This window comes from Gopherus evgoodei, chromosome 1 (genome assembly GCF_007399415.2).
Source record: "Gopherus evgoodei ecotype Sinaloan lineage chromosome 1, rGopEvg1_v1.p, whole genome shotgun sequence".
NCBI lineage: Eukaryota > Metazoa > Chordata > Testudines > Testudinidae > Gopherus > Gopherus evgoodei.
Window position 1 is genome coordinate 97,879,467 of NC_044322.1, and position 27,678 is coordinate 97,907,144.

At 41.9% G+C, this 27,678-nt stretch overlaps 1 protein-coding gene across 23 annotated transcripts in view; it reads right to left on the reverse strand.

Annotated features, from left to right (window-relative positions):
* DOCK9 (dedicator of cytokinesis 9) overlaps positions 1-27,678 on the reverse strand; it is a 326,125-nt gene that overhangs the window by 195,912 nt on the left and 102,535 nt on the right. For all 23 annotated transcript variants that reach the window (XM_030567760.1, XM_030567843.1, XM_030567769.1 and 20 more), the window contains exons 2-5: positions 27,179-27,295; positions 10,056-10,145; positions 8,325-8,407; positions 4,591-4,660 (exon numbers count right to left, since the gene is read on the reverse strand). In XM_030567760.1, the coding sequence (XP_030423620.1) occupies positions 4,591-4,660; positions 8,325-8,407; positions 10,056-10,145; positions 27,179-27,295 (360 nt within the window). The remainder of the gene's footprint in view (positions 1-4,590; positions 4,661-8,324; positions 8,408-10,055; positions 10,146-27,178; positions 27,296-27,678) is intronic.

A 27,678-nucleotide genomic window follows, 5' to 3' on the forward strand; every position in this document is an offset into this window, starting at 1 on the left:
TGTACCAGTGCTGCCTGGGCCACGCTGGAGTGATCATGATCAAGTGAGCTCTGTCCCTGTGGAGCTTTATCAGGACCCTGTGAACCAGCGGGAACAGTGGAAAGGCGTAAAACAGTTGGCTCGTCCAAGGCATCAGGAAAGCATCCGAGATCAAGTCCGGGGAGAGGCCTTGGAAGGAGCAGAACATCTAGCGTTTCCTGGTCTCGTGGGAAGTGAAGAGGTCTATACAGGGAAAGCCCCACTTCCGGAAAACGGAATGAATAATGTGCGGACGAATCAACCACTCGTGAGACAGGAAGGATCTGCTGAGTAGATCCGCCAGAGTGTTCTGAACGCCTGGGAGAAAAGATGCTACCAGGTCTATAGAGAAGTCCCAGAGTTGGATGGCTTCCTGACAAAGGGGGGAGGACTGTGCCCCTCCCTGCTTGTTTATGTAATACATAGCCGTTGTGTTGTCTGTGAACACTGAGACACAGCGGCCTTGTAAGTGCTGTTGAAATGCCTGGCATGCGAGGCGGACTGCTCTCAGCTCTTGGACATTGATGTGCAAGGCCAGCCCCTGAGATGACCAAAGGCCTTGAGTGCGAAGATGTCCGAGGTGGGCACCCCAGCCTAGAGATGAGGTGTCCATCGTCAGGGCCATGGAAGGCTGGGGTGGGTGGAACAGCATCCCTGAACACACCAGGGAGGGTGTCAGCCACCAGTGGAGGGAGCCTAGGATGCTTGGGGGAATGGTGACTATCATGTCTGTGGCGTCTCTACCCAGGTGGTATATCGAGTTGAGCCAAGATTGGAGGGGACGGAGGCGGAGCCCGGTGTTTGGTCACGAACATGCAGGCAGCCATGTGACCCAATAGACCGAGACAAGTGCAAACCGAAGTTGTTGGGAAGTTTTGTAGGCTTTGGATAATTGTTATCATCGCCTGAAACCGAGTCAGTGGTACGCAGGCTCTGGCGAGATTAGAGTCCAGGATGGCCCCAATGAAGTCTATCCTCTGTGTGGGAATCAGAGTGGATTTGTCTGTATTGATCATCAGGCCTAGACGTACGAATAGGCCCTTGACGATGCCTACATGATGGGTGACTTGTGTCTCGGGGGTCCCTCTGATGAGCCAATCGTCAAGATATGGAAAGACGTGTATCCGGCAGTGGCGGAGGGAGGCGGCGACTACAGCCATGCACTTTGTGAATACTCTCGGTGCTGTAGAGAGGCCAAACGGTAGGACCGTAAACTGGAAATGCTGACGGTTGGCTACAAATTGGAGGTACCGCCTGTGTGGAGGATAAATGGCGATGTGAAAATACGCGTCCTTCACATCGAGGGCGGCATACCAGTCTCCGGATCCAAGGATGGGATGATGGTCCCCAGGGATACCATGCGGAACTTCAACTTTATCAGGAACTTGTTGAGTTCTTGCAGGTCTAGGATAGGTCTGAGACCTCCCTTTGCCTTGGGGATTAGGAAATAGCGGGAGTAGAACCCCCTCCCCCTTTCGTCTTCTGGTACTTCCTCTTGGCTCCCATGGTAAGAAGCATGCGCACCTCTTGTAAGAGGAATTGCTCGTGAGAAGGGTCCCTGAAGAGGGACGAGGGTGAGGGGTGGAAGAGAGGGAGCGAAATAAACTGGAGGTGGTACCCAAGTTCCACCATGCGAAGGACCCAACGATCTGAAGTTAGCTGGAACCACGCAGGGACGAAAAAGGAGAGGCAGTTGGAAAAGAGAGGTAAAGGGTCCTGGAAAGGAACTGGTACGCCGTCCTCGGGCGCACCTTCAAAAGTTTGGCTTTGGCCCCGTAGGTGGTTTGGAGGGACCTTGATTCTGGCCCCCTTGGGGTCCAGACCGCCATCTACGATTGCCTCGGCCGAGTCCTCTGCCGAAGTCCTGTCTCGGTCTAGGCAGGGGATAAGGGTGGTGACGCTGGGGACGGAAGAACCTGCGCTGAGTCACCGGGATGTGCATCCCGAGGGAGCGCATGATGACCCTGTTGTCCTTAACGCTCTGCAGCCTGGGGTCAGTCTTTTCAGAGAATAGATCTTGACCATCAAAGGGCAGGTCCTGTACGGTGATTTGTAACTCAGGTGGAAGGCCTGAGAGCTGAAGTCATGATATCCGCCTCATGGTGACACCTGACACCAGGGTCCTGGCTGCAGAGTCAGCTGCGTCCAGGGAGGCATGGAGACAAGTTCTCGCCACCTTCTTCCGTTCCTCCAAAAGGGCAGCAAACTCTGGGTGGGAGTCTTGGGGAATGAACTCCTTGAATTTCTCCACTGCCGTCCAGGTGTTATAATTGTACTGGCGGAGCAGGGCTTGCTGGTTTGCCACCCTGAGTTGGAGGCCCTCAGTAGAGTATACCTTGTGGCCCAATAAGTCCATACACCTAGCCTGCTTTGATTTTGGAGCAGGAGCTTCCTGGCCATGGCGTTCCCTTTCATTGACTGATTGCACGACAAGGAAGCAGGGAGGAGGGTGCACGTACAGGTACTCATACCCCTTAGAGGGTACCATGCACTTCCGCTCAACTCCTCTGGCCGTGGGCGTAATAGATGCTGGAGATTGCCAGATGGTATCGGCGTTTGCTTGTATTGTGCAGATAAACGGCAAGGCCACTCTTGTGGGGGTGTCAGCTGACAGGTTATCCACCACTGGGTCCTTTATCTCCTGGACCTCCTGCACCTGAAGATTCATATTCAGGGCCACCTGCCTCAGGAGGTCCTTATGTGCCCACAGGTCAATTGGAGGAGGGCCCAAGGAGGATGTCCCTGCCTACCACTTCATCTGGAGAGGAGGAAGAGGAAAGGCCAGGGACAAGAGGGTCCTGCGTGGGCTCCTGTTCTTGAGCAACATCAGTCTTGGGTGGAACTTGAGACACTGTTGGCTGAATGCGAGCCTCCTCTGTACCTGTGGGAGGAGGGCAACTGGTACCCGGTGTTCCGATGGTGCGGAGCGGGATGGCATTGGAGGCACACCTTGGGCTTGATGGTATGCCCAAGGTGTCCAGAATGACCACTGATGGGGTCCCTGTTCCTGGGTCTTGGTCTCTTGAAAGACATGGCCATGCACATCTGAGTCACGGTCCTGTGCATAGGAAGCACTGTCCACGTGAAAAGACACAGATGTGTAACGAGATGGCCAAGGAGGCGCTGAAAACCCCTGGGAAGGGTCACGATCTCTAAACGACCTTTCCCTGTGGCATCAGAGAGCGGTACCGGTTACCACACCGGTACCAGGAATGAGACCGGGACCTGCGACCGGAGCAGTGCCGGGAGGTCGACTGGGATCTGGAGGCTTGACGTCTAGAGCGGCTGCGAGAGGCGCGGTGCCGGGAATGGTAGCGGGAGCTGGATCGGTGCCAAGAGTAGCAGGCCAGCAAACAGGATGCTTGGCAGTGCCGTGAGTGCGACCAGTACCGAGATGGAGAGCGGTGCTGCGATTGCGAGAGGCGTCGGGATCGGCGACGGGACCGAGGGCACCGGTGGGACCATGATCGTGATTGGTGCCTCTTGACGGTGCCGATAGAGGGTGGCCTCAGCAGGGCAGGCTTGCCTATCGATTGAATGACCCTCACCGGCGGTGCCGGGGGTTGAGGCAGCACAGACTCGGTCAGGGCAATCACCTCCCTCGCCGTAGGAAAGATCTCTAGCGTGGAGGGAATTGTGAGCTCAACCACGGCGTGCGCCGGGGAGCTGTCAGGCACCGGACTCGACGGCCCTTGCGGGATGGAATTGACATTGCCAAAACTGTCGGTGCTGCGGCAGGTGTCAGTGCCGGGCGGTCCGACTTAGGCGGGTGGTCCTACTGCGGTGCAGGTGGCACGGAAGCCGCAGGAGTCTCATGCTTCTTAACCCGCAGAGAGAGGGAACGGTGCCGAGCAGATGACAGTGACGGTCGATGCCGAAGGGCCTTAGCGGTACCGGTTTGATCCGGTGCCGAGGAGACGCTTCTGCTTGATACGGACTGTCCAGCGCTTGGTGCCGAGGGCAGAGGAGTAAGAGATGCCTCCATCAGGAGCTGTTTCAGACAAAGTCCCGCTCCTTCTTCGTCCTGGGCTTAAAGGCCTTACAGATCCGGAACTTATCCGAGAGGAGGGATTCCCCAAGGCACTTAAGGCAAGAGTCGTGGGGATCTCCTGTTGGCATCGGCCTGAGGCAGGTCGAGCACGGTTTGAAGCCCGGTGAACCAGGCATGGGGCCTGGTACTGGGTGCGGGGAAGGGGCTAATCCCCGAACCCCTGTCAACTATATACACTAACTATAACAAAGAATGAATAAAACTAACTAACTATAAATATAGAATTTACAACTATATACACGAGAATTAATAAAAGAACTAGGAGTAGCTAGGGAGGTGGAGATCAGCTAAGCCGCGCTCCACTGTTCCAATGACCGACACGGGCGGTAAGAAGGAACTGAAGGGCCGTTGGGTCGGCAGGGACATATATCCAGCGGCGCCACTCCAGGGGGCGGCCAGCTGACCCACCGAGTGTTGCTAGGGTAAAAATCTTTTGACGAGCGTGCACGCGGCGTGTGCACACCTAATTGGAATCGATATGAGCAAGCACTCGAAGAAGAAATAGATTATCATCTGCTCACCTCATCTTTATCTGCTTCTTCATCAACTTCATATACATGAACTGGAAGTTTCTCCGATTTGGTCCCTTTGCTAAAGAAGAAAGAAAAATTCTTAATAGTCAGATATTTTGTGATCACTTACATGATCATTATCTAATCTTTTATAATTATTCTGAAAGGAAAATATAAAATCACTATTAATAGGCAGTAACACGTGCTCCTTGGTGGAAAAGAATTCACCTAAGCCATTTTCCACAGTTGCATCTTCTGCCCTCTGCACAGACTTCTTACAGGCCAGAGGAGAGCTGCCTTAGACTGAGTAAATGTTCTCCTCCTGCTGCACCATAATTTTCCCTTCTATTCCCCTCTGTGCTGGGAACAGGATTTAGGACAAACAGTCAGTCCTTAACTTTGAGATACTGTATTTGCATTTAATTTCTGAACGTATGTTATACTGATTAATCATTGGGTTTTTATTTTGGGTCAAGCAAGAAACACATTTGAGTTTCCATAAGTTCCACTATGTTGTGTTGCAACGTTGGGGGCAGTTAGTCTTTAGTAGGTGAGGGTAGAGTATATTTATTCATTTGTTAGGGTCAGGACTGCAGGTGGGGAGGAGCATATTGTGACAGATGTGCATGCAGTACTTTTAGGGACCATACTGTATTAAGTTTATGAATGTTTTATGTGCCATTGTGGACTAGGGACTGTATACGGCTCAATAAGGGGAGGATTACCACAGTTCCTCCAGGAATTAAAATCAGTGGGGGGTGATTACTGCCGTTGCCAAGATTGTGAACAGCACTAGGGAAGTACCAGTCCTCAGGGTGGTTTGCATAAACTGGTTTAAAGCAATCCCAGAGGAGAGACAAGACACAAAGAATGAACTTCAGTTATAATGACTGAGTTTAAACAGACTCAGGGATTTAGGCAGACTGGCTTCTGGGCGCATCAAGTATTTGGCAACATCTGAAAAAAGACAATGCTAGAAGGAAAAGTTATGGGAAGAGAACTAAAAAAGGCAACAGAAAAGCTACCTAGGTACATGAAGTAGTGGTTGAAGCTATCATAACCTTAGTCCCAGATTTGGACCTTAGCGTCCAAAATATGGGGGTTAGCATGAAAACCTCCAAGCTTAGTTACCAGCTTGGACCTGGTACTTGCTGCCACCACCCAAAAAATTAGAGTGTTTTGGGGCACTCTGGTCCCCCTGAAAAACCTTCCCTGGGGACCCCAAGACCCAAATCCCTTGAGTCTCACAACAAAGGGAAATAATCCTTTTTCCCTTCCCCCCTCCAGGTGCTCCTGGAGAGATACACAGACACAAGCTCTGTGAATCCAAACAGAGTGACTCCCGCTCTCTGTTCCCAGTCCTGGAACAAAAAGTACTTTCCTATTCCCCCAGAGGGAATGCAAGATCAGGCTAGCAAATCCAACGCACACAGATTTCCCCTGATTTCTTCCTCCCACCAATTCCCTGGTGAGTACAGACTCAATTTCCCTGAAGTAAAGAAAAACTCCAACAGGTCTTAAAAGAAAGCTTTATAAAAAAAGAAAGAAAAATACATACAAATGTTCTCTCTGTATTAAGGTGACACAACACAGGGTCGATTGCTTAAAAGAATATTGAATAAATAGCCTTATTCAAAAAGAATACAAATCAAAGCACTCCAGCACTTATATTCATGCAAATACCAAAAAAAAAGAAACCATATAACTTACTATCTGATCTCTTTGTCCTTACACTTAGAAACAGAAGATTAGAAAACAGAACTACTTCTCCAAAGCTCAGAGAAAGCAGGCAGCCAGAAAAACAAAGACCCCAGACACACAATTCCCTCCACCCAAAGTTGAAAAAATCCGGTTTCCTGATTGGTCCTCTGGTCAGGTGCTCCAGGTGAAAGAGACATTAACCCTTAGCTATCTGTTTATGACAGAAGCCATACAAGTAAAAAAAACCCATGATGAATAAAGTGAATTTGCAATACAAAAGGGACCTAGAGCTGAGGAGGAGAAGGATAATTCAGATACAACATCATTTGTTCAGAGGCCTTAATTTTTAAATTTCCTACATTAAAAAAGGACACAAATTCTAGCTCAATTCTGAACTGAAGTTTTTTTGTCCTTAAAAAAAAAATTTTTTTAAAGTTAACCCTTGCATTTCCAAAGAAAACATTCAAAATTTGAGCCAATTTAGTACTTAGCGAAACACCTAGTAGACCCTTCTTGCCAACAAATTGAAAAGCATCTGCTAGGGAACTGTAAAAGCAGCAAAGAATCCTGTGGCACCTTATAGACTAACAGACGTTTTGGAGCATGAGCTTTCGTGGGTGAATACCCACTTCCTCAGATGCATCTCTTTATTCACCTCAGTATGTTAACTCTAAGGTCTAAGAGCAAAATTTTAACTGTGAAAATATTCAGCAATTTCACTGATAATTTTAGAGGTAATATTCAGCTCACATGCTTTTGCACTGTTTTCATCTGCAGCAATAGATAGTGGGACAGAGTTGGGAAAGGGAAAAGGTGGCAGTTGGTTGATATCAAGGGTTGCAGAGGTAGAAGAACTAGTAATTCAATCCAGACAAAATACAAAAATAAAACTTTAAAGCCATATCCACCTGTGCCCAAAATATGAAAGGAAGGAAGATCCTTTCACCAGTGCCAACAGTAACCCTTGGGTGACAAAAACCTGAATCACTTCCTATATCTTTCCATTTGTCAAAAGCTTCCCTCTGACAACTTCTACAGCTTAGTTGCGGTGTTGTCAATAAAAAAAATTCTGTGGCATGCTGAAAATACTGGGTCAACAAAAAAAGTATATAACAAAAGAAATATTGTACAAGTTGTATTATTCATTTTCATAGTTAATTCAATAAAAAACCTGCATTTTTATCTATTTGAAGTGACATGTTTCTCTAATAATTCAGCACCGGGTGACTTCAGAAAAGGAGATACTTGCTTCAGAATTTAGGTCCAGTAGCTGACATAGGCACATAGCCTAATCAGTTACCTCCTTTTAAATGGTTCAGTACCTGTGAGGCATGCAATATCTGTGAGGCTCTCCACAGGCAATTTCATGAAAAGGAATTGATCTTTTTACTTTAAACCTACATCTTATAAAATGTGTGTGCCCGCCACAAAGATGGAAAAAGACAAATCCTAGTGTCAGAAAAGCAATGCCTGTCTTTCATTAATACTCCTTTCCACGCAGACTTCAACCATCTTTTGTCTGTTTTTTTAAGTGCTGTGTATTCTTACACTGCTCTATAAATATAAAATAGTTGCATTCATTCTCTCTATTAAAATCCTGTGTGTGTGTATGTAAAGGTTCTGTGCCAAACTTGTGGAAAGTTGCTGAAGCTGCCATCAATGCTGAAAAGACTGTATATTGGCATAGCAACATAAAACAACTCTTACCATATTTTAATTATCAGTTTTAGTTTTACATTATCAATAATCCAAGTTCTTCTTCTGGTTATCCCATAATTACCAAGGCAGCTTTATTATGATAGTTTTTCAGATATCAATTCAACAGCTTTTATATCTTCAAAAGGCTAAGAAAAATTAACCAATATGAATTCCACTCTGAAAGCCTCAGGGTACAATACAGAGTATTAACACTGGTAGGCTAGATTTGAGGTTCTATATTACATGAAATGACTTTTTTATGACCCAATATGTCATAAAAATATATATATATATAATCTTCTTTTGCATCTTCAAAATCTAATAGTATCAGATAATTTACTCACTTTGGAAGCTGTCGAAACTCTCCTGAATAGTCTTCATATTTATAATTAACAACATGCCAGTCTGAGTTGTAGGTTTTGATGCACTATTTCAACAGAAACAAATGTCACAATACATCAAATTAAGTAAGTTTAGCTGAAAGCACTCCCTAAATACATTTAACGGCTCTCTCATATTACAGTTGTTTGTGAACTATTATAGTCACCTGGAAAGCACTGCAAGTTCAAATGCATTATAAATGTTTATTCTGTGAATGTCACATTTTGTTTCTTTTGTTAAACATCTTACCAGCATGGTGAATGTTCAGATTCAGAAACTGAATAAGTGTGTTTATGTCAAATGAACTGGTTGTTGGAAACAAATGCTAAAAGCATAAGGAATTTATAAATTCAGAAAATGATAGACTATACATTTGAAATAAAAACATCACCTCCTAGTTCCTGAGAAGCAAAGAAGCTAAATGTATGTGGAAACAATATGATAAAATGTCTGAGTATATTTAGCCTAAAAATATAGATGTACTAACAAAATAGCAGGATCAACTTAGTACTTTCTATGCTGGAAGAACTAAAATCTAAAGTTATGACTGTAAGTATTCAATTTTATATTTTTAGCCCAACTACAAGAATGTTTTGAATCTAAACTGCATGCTTGCAGCTGTTGAAAAGCAATTATGTCATTCTGTTCTGGACTAGATTACAGGAAGTATCATTTTACTCCGCCCATGTTGCTGTAACTAACAAATTTATCTTGGCTTTAGCAGAAGTAGCATAAAAAACATTGAAGTATCTTGCAAGAGACATTATTATACAATACTTGACGTTTTTAGACATCCTATGAACACACACACAAATATACTCCATCATATTTCCAATGCATTTGTATACATACTTTGTAAAGTACAAAGTCAACATTTAATTTTTAAAGTGTGTATAAATTAGATATTTCATTTAAATTCATGATTTAACTCATGCACACCAGCCCCCACCATCAAATATACACTACAGTGACATACTCCATACGTAAGTCTCATTTGTAAAGCACAGAAGTTATAAATAGCTGACACAGACCCAAAATATTCAGACCTTGGAGACAAAGCACAAAGGTTTGTGAGGGCTTGTCTGTGCCCTGAACTTGTTCCTAAAACAGTACAATTACCGCCAATTTTACTGCGATATAAATACTTGAAAACTGGTCTCGCCAGTGGCGAATAAAGTTCCTTCTGGTCAACAGGTGAAAGTCATCAGCAACAAAGTAAAATTAACCAGACTCTGGTCAGCTCCATAGTTCCCATCCCAATGTTATTCTGAAGCAGCAACACTGACCAGAATCCTGCAATTTTCACTTTGCTGTGGATGGGAAAACTGTGAGGAGCTACACAGCGGTGACAGAGAAGGGAGGAAGGTAAAAGCCCCCAACAACCCAAAAGAGCCAAGAGAGGAGACAGAGTAAAAAGTTTCAAACTCCTATTAGCCAGACTTGATATGAAAGATTGTTTCCATGTAAGATGCTAGGATATCACCCCTCATTTCCAGCAGCTAAGAGAGGAATCACTGCGTTTCTGCCTTTCAACCCATCTGTGGACTCCTCCTGTCTTTTTTAACAACTAGATGCCAATAAGTGGTAAATTTTTTCAGCTCTATTGAAATTTAATCTACAGAAGCAAGCAGACAACTAAACTATTTAGTTAGACGTGCACGCCACACACACACACACACACAAATAAATGTTACCTCAGTTACAAACAAGCTTTGAGCTTCCTTTTCTGCATTTTCAGGAACAGTAGAGCATATATATCGACCCTGACGTTTCAATAACGTTGTCTGTTGATGACAAAAAATAGTCTGAGAACTTCAATCAAATAAAAGACAAGTAAGATGTAGTGAAATCCAGTCCCCGTCACTCTAAATTATATTGACAAAATGAGTTGAAGCACAAAAGATAAAATTCCCTGAACAATAAAGCACCTTTATACCAACATACTTAAAATGTGCTGAAGCAGTGAAACTGTTAATAATGTTGATATTTAAAGTATTGTCTCTGGGAATCTGACTTAGAACCCATTAAGATGAATGAGGCACTTAATGCCTCAGTCATTTTGTGGGGTTCTGCAAATGCAGATACACATTTACACAACTTTTTTTTGAGGATCTCTCAGTAACCGTAACAACAAGACAGCGTTTTATAGGGGTGGGGGGGGTTCAGTTAAATGAAAGCTTAGATTTTGGAGAACAAAAAAGCAGCATGTATCTCCACACAGCATCTCAAGCTGACCTCTGGTCTCAAATCTTGATTTGAATTCTGAAGTTGAATCCAACCAACCACAGTACCGCTTACCAAAAGAGAGCAAAAGACTCTGTAGAGGAATAATATGGCACAGAGAACTGTTTTAAAACCTATAATGAAAAGCAGTATTTGATTTTTTATCCATTAACATTAAGTAACTAAATAAGTGTGGATAGGAACTGATTGATACAGTAATTGTTTAATGTCAATATCATTTGCTTCCCAGAACATGGACCGCATTTCTTTTTCTGTTTGTGGTTTTACTGGATTTGTTTATTTTAGTTTTAAAAGAAACTGAGAATAATTATAAGCCAAATGGAAAGCTCATTGAAACTGTCCCATTTACTTCTATGGACTTTGGATCAGGACCACAGTTCCTGAAGAATATAGATTATCAGATATATTTTGAATAATTTCTGAGAGGTTAAATCTACTGTGTTAATGGTACAGATGGACTGAGGCAACAACTATTACAGTCAAAATTTGGCCTTTACCAAAAAAAAAGAAAAAAAAGAATGGTTTATAAAACTACCTAAGTATCAGAGGGGTAGCTGTGTTAGTCTGGATCTGTAAAAGCAACAGAGAGTCCTGTGGCACCTACCAATACGTCTGTTAGTCTAAAAGGTGCCACAGGACTCTTTGCGGCTTTTACAAAACTACCTAAAACACTTTCTATTTCGGGGATGGGGGGAGAATATATGTATTTTATATTCACATGGCACTACTGGGCTCACATAGCAATGGTCACATTGGGTCAGACCAATAGTCTACCTAGCCCAGTATCCTGTTTTATGACAGTAGCTCATGTCAGATGCTTTAGAGGGAATTAACAGAACATGGCAATTATCAAGTGATCCATTCCCTGGCGTCCAATCCCAGCTTCTGGTAGTCAGAGGCTTAGAGACACTCACAGCATGCAGTTGGGGAGAGGGATAGCTCAGTGGTTTGACCACTAGCCTGCTAAACCTAGAGCTGTGAGTTCAATCCTTGAGGGGGCCACTTAGGAATGTGGGGCAAAATCAATACTTGGTCCTGCTAGTGAAGGCAGGGGGCTGGACTCAATGACCTTTCAGGGTCCCTTCCAGTTCTACGAGAGGTATAACCATCTTAGATCAAAGCCATTGATGGTCATATTCTCCATGAATTTATCTAATTTTTTTTAAGCCAGTTATACTTTCAGCTTCACGACATCCCTTGGCAATGAGTTCCACAGGTTGACTGTGGTGTATGATGAAGTATTCCTTATGTTTATTTTAAACCTGCTGCTTATTAATTTCATTGGGTGACCCCTGGTCCATGTGTTATGTGAAGGGGCAAACATTACTTTTTTTTTGACCTCCACACCATTCATGATTTTATAGACCTCCATTATAACACCACCACCACCCTTACTCATTTTGTTTCTAAGCTTAACAGTCCAAGTCTTTTAATCTCTCCTCATACAGAAGCTGTTCCATACCTTTATCGTTTTTGTTGCTTATGTACTTTTTCCAATTCTAATATATAGTTTTAGATAGCAGGTGATGTGATATGATGTATAAGCCCCACACTGGGAGACCAAGGGTTAAACAGGAAACTCTGGGCTCAGAAGGCCCCACCAAGCCACACCTACTGGATATGCGCACAAAGCTCAAAAGGCAGCAGCCTAGGCCAGTCATCACCGACAGAGCAAGGGAGCAGTCCTATGCTGTTGCTCCTGCAGCCTCTCTGCAGGTGCTTCCACTTTGCCTGGAGCTGACCCCACTTTGGCAGACAGATGCCAAAGGCACCCATAGACACTGGTAACACTAGGAGGCAACTGATGGGGAAGAGCTTCTGGATATCTACCAAGGAGAATCCCCACACTTGGTGAGTCCATAAGCAGAGTCTGCAGTAACTTTGGAGGGGCAGAGGCTGTGGTAGGAAATGACCCAGTGAGCAGGTTTGGCAGGTGTCCACCTCAGGCTGCATATCTAACTGCCAATCACAGGACCCTGGGTCGGAACCCAGTAGAGCAGGGTGGGTCTGGGTTCCCCTACCACCAGCCCCACAGACTCATCATGGGGTAGCGCAGTTGGGCTCAGACACTGAACCCCTCAACAGGCAACCAGAACTACATGCAGTATTCAAACTGTGGGAATACCATGGATTTACACTGTGCCATTATGATATTTTCTGTCTTATCTATCCCTTTCCTAATGGTTCCTAACATTGCTAGGTTGTTTTTTTTTTTGACTGCCACTGCACATTGAGATGTTTTCAGAGAACTATCTACGACTCCAAGATCTTTCTTGAGTAGTAAAAGCAAATTTAGATCCCATCATTTTGTTGGTATAGTTAGAATTATATTTCTCATGGTGCATCATTTTGCACTTATCAACACTCAATTTCATCTCTATTTTCTTGTCCAGTCACCCAGTTTCGGAAGATCCTTTTGTAATTCTTGACAGTCATTTCTGGACTCAACTATCCTGAGTAATATTGTACCATCTGAACACTTTGTCACCTTGCTGTTATAAATGATTTGGAAAAATGGACTATGTTGAACAACACTGGTCCCAGTACAGATCCTCAGGAGGACCCCATTATTCATCTCTTTCCACTGTAAAAACTGACCATTTATTCCTACCCTTTATTTCCCATCTTTTAAACAGTTACTGATCCATCAGAGGACCTTCCCTTTTATCCCATGTCTCTTCTCTTTGCTGAAGAGTCTTTGGTGAGAGACCTTCTCCAAGGCTTTCTGTAAGTCCAAGTATATTATATGCATTCGATCACCCTTGTCCACATGTTTGACGACACCCGCAAGGAAGTCTAATAGATTGGTGAGGCATGATTTCCCTTTACAAAAACCACGTTGACTCTTCCCCAACATGTTGTGTTCATCTGTATCTGATCATTCTGTTCTTTACTATAGTTTCAACCAATTTGCCTGGTACTGAACTTCAGTTAACCAGCCTAAAAATTGCCAGGATTGTCTCTGGAACCTCTTTTAAAAACTGGCATTACATTAGCTACCCTCCAGTCATTTGGTACCAAGGCTGATTTAAGCAATAGTTTACATATTGCAGTAGTTTACATATATCAGTAGTTGTGCAATATATATAATATCAGTATACATAAGCAATAGTTTACATAGATCAGTAGTTCTGCAATATCTTTGAGTTCCTTCAGAATATTCTCAATATCTGGTATTAATGACTTCTTACTCTTCTATTTATCAATTTGCTCCAAAACCTCCTCTACTAACACCTCAATCTGGGACAGTTCCTCTGATCTGTCACCTAAAAAGAATGGCTCAGGTGTGGGCATCTCCCTGACATCCTCTGCAGTGAAGATGACACAAAGAATTCATTCACTGCCTTCAAGCAGTAAATACTATCAAGGAAATTAAAAGTATATAATCACATTACAAAACGCAAATAGAAGATGAACTCTGAAAAATTTATGCCGTTTTCTATTAAACGCCAATGAACTCAAATATTATATACCAGTTTAAAATCTTTAAATAAATACAACTGGTATTTAAGAGTTGGCTCCTAGTGGCAGTTATCCTATGGGGCAGAGGGTGATGTACTTTTGCAGTATGAGATCTAACACTTAAAAATCCATCCAGCTTGCATATTGCTGAAAAAAATTAATGTTTAAAAACATTTAAGAAAACAGTATTAGAGTGCAATACAGATGTAGTCCATCTGACTGAGTCCCCTTACATTTTTTATTTTAAATGACATCACTTTTAAGCATGTCAGCCACAGCCAGCAGGTAGCACAAATATGGCAATTAAAACTAATGTTTATGGTGCAGAATGATGTTTATTTTATTAATATCTTTCAGACTAATGGGTTGAGAAAAATGGGTGCAATTTTTCATCAAAAATCTAACTTTAAAATGGAATAATTTTTGAACTCCCATCTTACACACATGGAGATCCACAATTTAGAGATTGGAAAGCTATGAAAATTAGTGCCAAACCACATACAGTAGTTACCAGTGCTTTTATATGTCTGCAGTTATGCTGTAATCTGTTTGAAACTACTTGGAAAATGTCCGTACATCAAAGATTTGAAACATGGGCAGTATAAAACAAAACTATTAGGTAAATCAGGTAATTTTATCTAATCTTTAATAACTAAGACTCTATTATAGGATATATAAGTCTTTTGCAAGAGACTCAACACCACTTTAGAGTGCGGATTAAATCTAGCAAAAGGTGGTTTCCTTCCTGCCAAAGACAAGACTCACCACATGTCAAGTAGCAAGACTAATCTCACATTTTGGCAGCTTGGACTCACTAAGATATCTTGCTTACACATACAAAAAAAAAAGTAATGTGATAAGAGACTAACTAGGCTGGATAATTAAGGAGTGAAGGAATTGTCTATGGCACTGAAGACTAGGTCAAGTTTAAGTGTCATGGCGTGGGAAAGGGGTTTATGAAAATCGATTGTGGAAGGCCATATACAGTCAGAGACATTGGAATTTTAGCTGTAACTTTCTGCACGAGAGAGATGTGGTTTCCAGGGAGACCAAAGAAGAGGAAGCTGCAGTGAACACCACAAGATAATCAGGACACAGAAAAGTTTAAATGTCCTGCATTTATCTTAAGGCTAGAAGGGATCAATTGATAATCTATTTTGACCGCCTGCATGGCACAGCCCTTACAATTTCACCTAATAATTCTTGCAAAGGGAATCAGTCTTCCCTACTGCATAAATGAATATCAAACACAATAACTTGTGGTTGAACTACTGCATCTCTTTTAGAAAGATATCCAAAACTCAATACAAAAAGTCCAGTGATTACTGATTTACCACTTCTCTTGGTAAGTAGTTCAAACAGTTGATCATACTAATTGTTCAAGTACGATCTTCCTTCCAGTTTAACTGTAACTTACAGATCATTACCGCATCATCTGTTAGACTTTTTGATAAACAGTGCTCACTTTATATTACTTATATTACAAATATTTGCACTGTAAAAATGATAAAAGAAACAGTATTTTTCAGTTCACTTCATACAAGTACCATAGTGCAATCTCTATTGTGAAAGCGCAACTTACAAATGTAGATTTTTCTTTTATGTTACGTGACTCCACTCAAAAACAAAACAATGTAAAACATCGGAGCCTACAAGTCCACTCAGTCTACTTCTTGTGCAGCCAATCGCTAAGATAAACAAGTTTGTTAACATTTAGGGGAGATAATACTGCCCATTTCTTATTTATGTCACCTAAAAGTGAGAACAGACGTCCACATGGCACTTTTGTAGCCAGCACTGCAAGGTATTTACATGCCAGATACGCTAAAAATTTGTTTGCCCTGCATGCTTTGGCCATCATTCCAGAGACATACTTCCATGCTGATGATGCTCATTAAAAAAATAATGTGTTAATTAAATTTGTGACTGAACTCCTTGAGGGAGAATTGTATGTCTCCTGCTCTGTTTTATCCGCATTCTGCCATATATTTCATGTTACAGCAGTCTCGGATAGTGACCCAGCATGTTGTTCATTTTAAGAACACTTTCACTGCAGATTTTACAAAAAGCAAAGAAGGTACCAATGTGAGATTTCTAAAGATAGCGACAGTACTTGATCCAAAATTTAAGAATCTGAAGTGCCTTTCAAAATCTGAGTGGGATGGGGCATGAAGCATGCTTTCAGAAGTCTTAAAGGAGCAACACTCCAATGTGGAAACTACAGAACCCGAACCACCAAAAAAAAAAATCAAACTTCTGTTGGTGACATCTGACTCAGATGATGAAAATGAACATGTTGGTCTGCACTGCTTTGGATCGTTATCAAGCAGAATCCATAATCAGCAGCAATGCATGTTATCTGGAATGGTGGCTGAAGCATGAAGGGACATATGACTATTTAGCGCACTTGGCACATAAATATCTTGCAACATCGGCTACAACACTGCAATACGAACGCCTGTTATCATTTTCAGCTAACATTGTAAACATGAAGCAGGCAGCATTATCTCCTGCAAATGTAAAGTATCAGAGGGGTAGCCGTGTTAGTCTGGATCTGTAAAAGCAGCAAAGAATCCTGTGGCACCTTATAGACTAACAGACGTTTTGGAGCATGAGCTTTCGTGGGTGAATACCCACTTCCTCAGATGCATGTAGTGGAAATATCCAGGGGCAGGTATATATATGCTAGCAAGCAAGCTAGAGATAACGAGGTCAGTTCAATCAGGGAGGACGAGGCCTTGTTCTAGCAGTTGAGGTGTGAAAACCAAGAGAGGAGAAACTGGTTCTGTAGCTGGCAAGCCATTCACAGTCTTTGTTCAACCCTGAGCTGATGGTGTCAAATTTGCAGATGAACCGAAGCTCAGCAGTTTCTCTTTGAAGTCTAGTCCTGAAGTTTTTTTGCTGCAAGATGGCCACCTTAAGCTCTGCTATAGTGTGGCCAGGGAGGTTGAAGTGCTCTCCTACAGGTTTTTGTATATTGCCATTCCTAATGTCTGATTTGTGTCCATTTATCCTTTTCCGTAGAGACTGTCCAGTTTGGCCGACAGACAGTGGACTTGTAGGCTCTAAAGTTTGACATTGTTTTATTTTTGAATGCAGTTATTTTTTGTACATAACTCTACATTTTCTAAGTTCAACTTTCATGATAAAGGATTGCACTATAGTGCTTGTATGAAGTGAACTGAAAAATATTTTTTATTTTTACAGTGAAAATATTTATAATAAAAATAAATATAAAGTGAGCACTGTACACTCTATTCTGTGTTGTAATTGAAATCAATATATTTTAAAATGTGGAAAACATCCAAAAATATGTATATAAATGGTATTCTATTATTGTTTAACAGCACCACTAATTGCTATTTTTTTAATTGCATGATTATGATTAATTTCTAATTACTGACAGTCCTACAACATAACGATAACAACAAACCATATGAGCAGACAACACCAGCCATGGTGGAATGTAAAGATGGTAAAAAACGAGGCAGTAAAGGACAGAGTGACAAAGAGAGAAGAGATGGCTTGGTATGTCACGTGATAATGAAGGGGGGGTTTTTTTTGTTTTTTTTTGAGGCTGGAGAAACACAGACCATGTTTATACCTTGACAGGAAGAAACCAGAGTAAAGCAAGAGGTTAAGAATGAAGAAAATGGAAGGGGTGAAAACAGCAGAAGTTACCACCTGCCCAGTAGTCCTGTATATTAGAATGCAGCAAGAACAGCAGCATCTCCTGCCTGAAGATGAATAAAGCTGCAACTTTAGAGATCAGCAACAAAAAGAGAGGGAGAGAAGATGCTCTGTACCCTATCCCTCTCCTGCCCCAAGGCCAGTGGGAGCAGAGCAAAAGCACCAAAGGACTGCTGAATAAATGGAAATATGGAGGAGGTCTAAGAACAACTGATTTGAAGACAGTGAAGCTATCTACCCCACTGACCTGCTTCCCATTTTTCCCATAGAAAGATTTAACGGCTGCTGGGTTTCTTCTGCTCTCTTTCCGATAACTCTTTGGTCAATAGACAGGATGGAGAATTGCAACAACAAAACAACTTCAAAAACAGACTCCAATGAGAAACTGCAGAATTGGAATTAATTTGCAAACTAGACACCATTAAATTAGGCTAGAATAAAGACTGGAAGTGGATGGGTCATTACACAAAGTAAAAACTATTTCCCCATGTTAATTTTTTTTCCTGTACTGTTACTCACACCTTCTTGTCAACTGTTGGAAATGGGCCACCCTGATTATCACTACAAAAGGTTTTTTCTCCTGCTGATAATAGCCTACCTTAATTGATGTTTCGTTATAGTTAGTATGGCAACACTCATTTTTTTCATGTTCTCTGTGTGTATATATCTCTTTCTACTGTATTTTCCACTGCATGCATCTGATGAAGTGGGTTTTAGCCCATGAAAGCTTATGCCCAAATAAATTTGTTAGTCTCTAATGTGCCACAAGTACTCCTCATTCTTTTTGAGGATATAAACTAACACAGCTACCACTCTGAAACTTGTCAGCAAGCTAAGTATCTTATTGTCAGAAGTCAGCCTCCACCAGAGGGTTCCTCCACCCGTCCAGTACTGCACTGCATTTATTTGAGGGAATGTGAGTGTCAGGATATTTTTCCCTTGCCCTCTTCAACTGCCTGCTGCCACACAGGGGATCTACTCAACTTTCATGTGGCCAAACTTCTTTGAACTATTGCTACTTGAAATATCTAGGCAGGAGTAGAGTGTTCCAACTCCAAAAAAAAGAAAATGTATTGGTGATGGTGAAGAAACGAGCTATATTACCTTTGTGCTTCTAAACTGATCAAAACTGGACATTTACACAGTGCCTTATTTTTAGAAAAAGCAAAGTCAGCTTACACAAAGAAATTCAGCAATACTCCATCCCTTCTATTTTAATATTACTCAGCTGTTAAAGCAATGGAAGAAAATATAAAATGCTGCCTTTTATTTTCTACTCCAAAATCAGAAAGGTTTTTTTTTTCCCCCCAAGTGAATCTAATGTTTATGAAAGATGATACGCTGACCATCCCAGATCCTGAATGCTTCTACATAGTACTAGTTTGTGCCCTTGGCACATTCACATGTGCAGAAGATGATCTGGAGGAGCTGTACTGCAGCCAAAGTTCCCAGGAGGATTTATGATAGAGTCATGCAGAATTCACCATAGGGGCTCCCAGGTAACACATATAAACACACCATTTTTGGAAAGCATATGGATGCTCTTTGCTTTGTATCCAGCCAGTTCTGCTGATTGGCATCAAAATGGGTGGGGACTGGAGTGTTGTGGCTTGTGCTCACCTCCTTTCAGACAGTTAGTCCTCAGGGGAACTAAGAGAGAGTAGGGCCAACCATTTAGTCCATAATGGGTGGGGAAGCTGCTGTGTCAACTTTCCAATGGTACCCCAATGGTGACTAGTTCCGCTTTGTTTGCCTTAAAACCTTGGCTTTTTTACTGCAATTGTCACAGAGTAACAGGAGTGGTTGTGGTGTGGACACTAAACATAGATTAAACACACTTCACACAGACCATTGTACAGGAATATGGTAAGAAATACTTTCAGACACTACTAAGATGAAGAAAATTCAAAATGGTGACTAGAGGTGAACAACTTGGTATTCCTTTAAATGTTTCCAATTGCTAAATCAAGAATTAGAAAGCTATAGGACACATAAATATCCTATTAATTACTCTAATGGAAATAAGAATGAGCCAATTAAGCAAACCTTCTAATAGTGAGGGTCACACTGGAATATACTAAAGTGAAATAAATTCATACTGATCTTATAAATTATTAGAAATATAATATTGTACAAATCTCTAAAATAGCTTCAAGTCTATATAGCCAAGAGAATCAGTTAGACATAACGGAGCAGATAAGCAGCCTGAACAAACAATTTTACAACAGTAAATTTCTTAGCACAGACCAATTTCCATCTGTAAATATTTTTACCAATTAAATTAAACAGGTGTATCTATGAACCAATGCTTCAAATTACTTAACAGCATTACCTCTAAAGATCTGTGCTATCATCCCATGTAAGCATGTCTATTTGGGGGAAAAGGGGAGACAAGTTCTACTTGCATACAATACAATTGTGAAATTTGTGTCTAACAAAACCAGTAGCATAACATTGTACTGTACTGTTTTGTTTTGTTTAAAGATACTGAAGTCTTCACAATGCCAAACTGCTAAGGGCATACACTAATGAAAAGGAGAGTCCAGACACTGTTTCAAGTGGCCCAAGGGCTACAACTTTATTAAAACCACATCTAAACTTTCTTCCAAAGTCTTTATAATTAGCCGGGCTTGGCTTCCTTTTCAATTCAGTAGCTTTCATATTGTAATCTGTCTAATCTAAGTAAAAGAAAAACACCTGAATAAAAAAAAAAACTGAATAATGCATGAGAGGAAATGGTCAGAATACAAGGGTCAGAATTTCCATCTATAAAGAGACTGTTACAAAATGCTTACAGAGGTATTTCTGAATACTACAGCTGTAAGTAACTATCTTAACTATACTGCCTCAGGAAACGGACCCAGGCATCTTTCACACAGCTCACTGAGTAGCTGCCACCAAACAACACAAACAAGATGTTAAGATGCATTAGAAACAGGATGGAGATTATGGAAAATATACCACCATTATTTAAATCAATGTTGTGGCCTCATCTAAAATACAGTGTGGGGTACCAGATGCTGCATTTCAAGAAGGAGGATTCAAAGAAGGGGAGAAATGATTAAGGGCTGGGGGGAGAATCAATGAAGAAACTGAAAAGAACAGTTTAATTTAGAAGGCAGACAAAGAAGAGAAGACATGATAAAAATATATAAAATAATAAATGGTACAGAGAAGCAGATCAGGAGCTTGTGTTCTCCCTGCCTCATAACACAACAGCAAAGGGACTTTCAATGACATTGAAATGTGGTAAATACAAAACTGATAGAAGGAAATTATTTTAATTTTCTTTTACACAATACATAAGCTATTGAATTCACTGGTATGAAATGCTGAGGCCAAGAATTTAACTAGACTCAAGAAGGGATTGGACATTTATGCATGTAAGAATATTTACAGAGTTATCATAGTTAATAATAATACATTTTGGAAGAGATTAAATCTCATGCTTCCAAGCATAGCCCAATTTCCAACAAGGGACAGGGAGATTTCTTGCATCTTCCTTTGAAGAACCTGATGCTGGCCACTGTCAGACACAGGATAGGCGTCTAAATCAGAAGTTCTCAAACTGTGGTCTGTGGACCAAAAGTGGTCCGTGAGCTCCATTCAGGTGGTCCGCAGAGAGTTCCCTCTAAGGCGCGTGCCTTGGTAGCCGCACACAAGAGAATGAAGGGCCACCCACCTAATTAGTGGAGCTGCGCAACCGTGGCTCCACTGATTACGTGCCTGGACTCTGGAGAAGACTCACATATCAGGTGAGGTGGTGGCCTTGGGGGTAGGTGGAAGGGGGCAGTGGGATGAGAAGAGGGGGCGGGGGGAATTTGGGACATACAGGCTGCGGCAGCCAGAGAAATAGGTGACTTTCCCCAGCGCCAGGGCTGCGGCTGCCAGGGAGAGACGGACGTCCTTCCCAGCCTCAGCTCTGTGGCTGCCGTGGTGGGGGAGAGAGGGCACAGCCATCGCATTAGAAAGGTAAGACTACTGATACTAAAATATGAGTTGTGTGCTATTATTTGTAGAACAAATAAAGTTCATTACTTTTTTTTTATATAATGCTTTTATTCAAAGCGTTTTATAATAGTTAGCTAACGGTACACACACATTTGGAAAGATCATTCAGTGGTCCACCGAGACCCTCAGCAATTTTCAAGTGGTCCACAAAAAAAAAAAAAAAAGTTTGAGAACCACTGATCTAGATGGGTCATGTGTCTGATCCAGTGTGGCAGTTCTTCTGTTCCCATCTTCCCTATTCTATTTCTCAGTTTAAAAGGCTCTTTCGCTAACAGACAGCACTGCCAGATCTAGCATGAAGTACTACGGGATATTGTCGGGGGAGCCAAAGAAGTGCTCAGTTACTATGCTAACTGAGAGGTGCTATATAAGAAGACAGAAAGGTGGTCTAAGATTTCCTTCATTATGGTGGTCTGATGTAGCTGACACCTGAGAGTGTCTACACCACAGCTGGGAGTCAGCCTTTAGACCAGATAGACAGACTTGCATTATCTTGGCTCAAGTTAGAGCACTAAAACCAGCAGTGTGGCTGGATATTGTGGCACTGCCTGCAGCTCGGGCTAACCACCTGAGTTCAGACACAGGAGATCGAGTTAGGGTGGCTACTGCTACAAGCTACTGCCTGTGCCACAACTTCCATACAACTACTTTTAGCACGCTAGCTAAAGCCCAGCTAGTTCAAGTCTGTCTACCTGGGCTTGGAGGTTTGCTCCCAGCTGCAGTGTACCCTGGATACACCCTGACCCTGGAATCCAAAGAAAGAGAGAGACCCTAAGACCTTACTGTCACTTTGTTCTCAAAAGGAAGACTGAAGAGGTCATGTTTCTCAAACAGCAGATTGGATACTATGGTCTAAATTTCTTAGGATGGTCAAGAGATCTGAAATCAAGAGTGTAAGAGTGACAAAACTGTTCCAATTGACCTAACCACAACTCTCAAAGAATGCTTGGGGAAATGCTCTTAAAATTGGTTTGGCTTCACTGTATTTCTCCTTAGGCAAGTAGTCCAAAAAGAAGATTCCTAGTCCAGGAATACAATTTACTTGAACATTTGCCTCCTCACAGTTAGCAATCTGAATGGTTAGAACAGCAGAAAAATATGTCTTGCAATGAAGAAAGCCCAATTTCTTTGGTCCTTCTTGAGCTATCACATAAGAAGAACTGCTAATTTTGGTCTTTTTTTAATGTAGGAGAGTGTGCACACATCAGTGCAGGGCAAATGAAAAATCACAATTCCTGCTTTAACCCATGGTATTAGTGTGATGGTGTGGTTAAGAGTCATGATGGCAGCAGTTTAGAATTTGGAGAGAAGTGTATCATTCACAGCCAAAAAGTGATCTTGTTTTAGGATTTTCTTGATTTAGCATTTGTGGTCTTGTGAAGAAATATAGTTGAACAAACTAATATTTTGTGTGACATTGTCTAGAATACTAGAGCTAATAAAACAGAAAAAAGGTAGAACAGCTGCATACAGCAGATGAACAGAGCAATGGTTTTGAAGCCAACTACTCACAAAAGTAGAAGTATAAGTAAGGGTGTTTGGGATACTGTCCCTTACATAATCTTGCACCAAACATTCAGATGTCTGAACATGCATGAGGCCCCCCAATAATCACAGCTTTCAAAATAGCCTGCAACTCACTGAACCAGAGGGATATACTTCCCAGAATGGGGAATCTATAGAGAATGGTCAGTGGAGAAGCATGGATTTGTTCATGTATTGCTCCTGGGAATAAAGGGGCATATGACAGAAGATACTAAAAAAACACACAGGGATCCAATAATTGTCAGTGAACCTCCAGATAAGCTATTAAATAGGTTACAGAATAAATGGAAAAAATATCAAAAATTAGTAAAAATTATAGGACTTTATTGGCTCTCTCAGATAAATAGTAATGATTGCCAAATTTGACTAGAAAATATGTTTATTTTCAGCTACTTGGTTGGCAGTTCTTTTCCCTAAATATAATACAATAGTTTCATATGAAGAGACAACAGTATTCCACAGCTGGTGAGGACATACACTGTAAAAACTTCTTATAAAACCCCCCAAATTCTTCTGAATAGAACTATAAATCCACACATAGGGCTTGGCTACACTGGAGAGTTGCAGTGCTGGTGGTGGGTTTACAGCACTGCAACTTAGTAACTGTCCACACCTGCAAGGCACATCCAGCGCTGCAACTCCCTGGCTGCAGCGCTGGCTGTACACCTGGTCTGCTTGGGGTGTAACGATTGCAGCGCTGGTGATGCAGTGCTGCTCATCAAGTGTGGCCACCAAAAGCGCTGTTATTGGCCTCCAGGGTATTAGGAGGTATCCCAGAATGCCTGCTCACAACAAACGGGAAGAATGGCTGAACTCCGAGCTCCCCCGAGCTGCTTATCTAAAAAACAAACACAGCTGCTGTTTGCTCCAGCGAGCGAGCAGAGGCAGGAAGGGGAATTGCTTTGGAAGGTTCACAGCTGTTTGCTTGAAGAGAGAAGTCACACGGCAGAGGGGGACGGGGGAGTCTGAGTTGAGCAGCTGCTTATGTGGTCTGAAGGCTATTTAGGCGTGCATAATTTGCATTTAGGGAATAAGAGACGGGTGGGGGAAGGGCTCGAAACTTCTAAATTGATTGCAGGTTGGTGATGCGTATGTTCCGTCCTTAGAACTTGCAAGGCAGGGAGCTGACAGGTCCAAAAATCCACTCTCTCTCTCCCCGCCACGTTCCCCTTCACCCCCGTCTTTTGAAAAGCACATTGCAGCCACTTGAACGCTGGGATACCTGCCCACAATGCACCACTCCCAACAGCGCTGCAAATGCTGCAAATGTGACCACACTGCAGCGCTGGTAGCTGTCAGTGTGGCCACACTGCAGCGCTTTCCCTACACAGCTGTACGAAGACAGCTGTAACTCCCAGCACTGTACAACTGTAAGTGTAGCCATACCCATAGTGCAGAAAACCTTAGGCTGCAGGAGTGCAATATTGGTGAAGGACTTTTGGAAGTCACCATTACAGACCAGTCAATTTAAGCTGAGTACCCAGAAAGATAATGGAGCAAATAATTAAGCAATTTGCGAATACTTAGAAGATAATAAGGTGATAAGTAACAGTCAGCATGGATTTGTCAAGAACATATGTCAAACCAACCTAATAGCTTTCTTTGGCAGGATAACAAGCCTTGTGGATAGGGGGAAGCGGTAAGTGTGGTACTGTATATCTTGACATTAGTAAGGCTTGATACTGTGGGCTTGTCTACCCTGGCACAGTATAGCACTGCAACTTTCTCGCTCAGGGTGTGAAAAAACACCCCCCTGAGCACTGCAAGCTTCACCGCTGTAAAGTGCCAGTGTAGATAGTGTACCAGCTCTGGTAGCCGTACTCCTAGCGCTGGTAGCTATTCCCCTCACAGAGGTGTTTTTTTTAGAGCGCTATACTGCAACTACACAAACCATGTTAAAGCACTGCCGCAGCAGCGCTTTAACATTGCCAGTGAAGAGGTGCCCTGTCTCACACAATCTTCTCATAAACAAACTAGGGAAACACAACCTAGATGGAGCTACTATCAGGTAGATGCATAACTGGTTGGAAAATCATTCCCAAAGAGTAGTTATCAGTGGTTCACTGTCAAGCTGGAAGGGCATAGCAAGTAAGGTTCTGAAGAGATCAGTTCTGGGTCCGGTTCTGTTCAATATCTTCATCAGATTTAGATAATGGCATAGAGAATACACTTAAAGTTTGCAGACAATATCAAGCTCGGAGGGGTTGCAAGTGCTTTGGGAAATAGGATTCAAATTCAGAATGATCTGGACAAACTGGAGAAATGGTCTAAGAAAATAGGATGAAATTCAGTAAGGACAAATACAAAATACTCCACTTAGGAAAGATCAAATCAGTCATGCACATACAAAATTGGAAATGACGGCCTAGAAAGGAGTACTGCAGAAAGGGATCTGGATGTCATAGCTGATCACAAGGTAAATATCCATCAACAGCGTAACTGTTGCAAAAAAGTAAACATCATTCCGGGATGTATGAGCAGGAGTGTTGTAAGCAAGACATGAGAAGTAATTCTGTCGCTCTACTTCACGCTGAGTAGGCCTCAACTAGAGTATTGTGTCCAATTCTGTCTGTCACATTTCAGGAAAGATGTGGTCAATTTGGAGAAAGTCCAAAGAAGAGCAATAAAAATTATTAAAGGGCTAGAAAACTTGACCTGTGAGGGAAGATTGAAAAAACTGGGTTTGTTTAGTCTGGAAAAGAGAAGACTGAGAGGGGACATGATAACAGTTTTTAAGTACATAAAAGGTTGTTACAGAGAAGAGGGAAGAAGTTATTATCCTTAACCTCTGAAGACAGGACAAGCAGCAATGGGCCTAAATTGCAGCAACGGCAGTTTAGGTTGGACATTAGGAAAAATTTCCTGTCAGGTTGATTAAGCACTGGAATTGCCCAGGGAGGCTATGGAACCTCCGTCACTGGAGGTTTTTAAGACCAGGTTAGACAAACATCTATCAGGGATGGTCTAGCTAATACTTAGTCCTGACATGATTGCAGGGGAATGGACTTGATGACCTCTCAAGGTCCCTTCCGGTTCTATGATTCTATTCTTTTTCTCTAGTTATGTATATGATTTTATTTCTAGAAAATGTTTATTGGATACTACGCTCTCCACACAGAACTCATGAAATCTAAAGAAAAAAATTATGGAGGTAAAACATTCATACACAGGTCTCCGTAGTGCCTTTTTCTGCTCAATGGTAACTTACTCCTTTTGCAAAAGAGAATCTCCATGTATTGTATACAGTGTTGCCAATTCTCCTCATAACATCATAAAAGCCACAACATTTGGTGGTTTTTCTTAAAAGCCTGAGCCCCTGGAGCCTTGTGATTAGATGAGAATCTCAGCTTTCATTAAACAGTTTATATCCATTGTTGTGCAAAAGCACTTGAAAATGTGACCCAACTGTACCTAAGGAGTAAAAACTAGACAGCAAATAATGAACACAAAGTGTTATTTAAGTTAGGATTTTTAAACCAGTCATGATATTTTGGGTCCAATGGACGGCACCAAATCCAGCAGGTGTATCAAAAAAACTGAAGTTATCTAGGAAAAGTTTTAAAATGCAATAAGGGCTGCCATTATCTGACCAGCTGCCTCTCAAGCAGGAAGCAAGCTGGCTGTGCTGAGGAAGTGGAACCTCCTATATCCTGAAAGAATGGTGGAGTTTGTCAGTACTTCACCAGTCTGCACTAGAAGAATCAGGCAAAATAAAAGCATGAATATCCAAGGACTCAGATGATAGAAAGATTCTTAGTTTTAGAAATTCAAAGCTGTACTTAATGGTTTTCCATTCACCTATTCCAGTGTCTCATGTCTGTAACATTACTAATAAAATTCATTGAAACTGAAGTTAAATAATTACCTGAAAGTCATCATAAGGGAAAAGTAGCATCTCACGTAATGCATCATTTAAAATTTGTGTTTTCTTCTGAACAATGACATTTTCGTAGTCTATTGGCTCAATTAGCTTTGGTTTTGCCTAGAAAATGAATAGAAAAGATACTCAAACACACTGTGAAAAAATTACAATTGTATACTAATCTGTCTAAAATTGCTATACATAAAGCTACTTGAAACATAATTGACTTCAGCTATCATAAATTTGCAGCATTCAAAAATAGGATTTTTTTTAAAAAATATCACATTACACAATACAGTTGAACCATAATGACTAACAATTACATATAAATATGCTGATTTGTGTAAGAGGTAAGACACACAAAAAAAAGTGTTTGGAAAAGTAAGGGAGGACAGAGTGGAGACTACGGCAATACTCAGACTTTAAGATCAGAAGGGACCATTATGATCATCTAGTCTAACCTCCTGCACAATGCAGGCCACAGAACCCTACCCATCCACTTC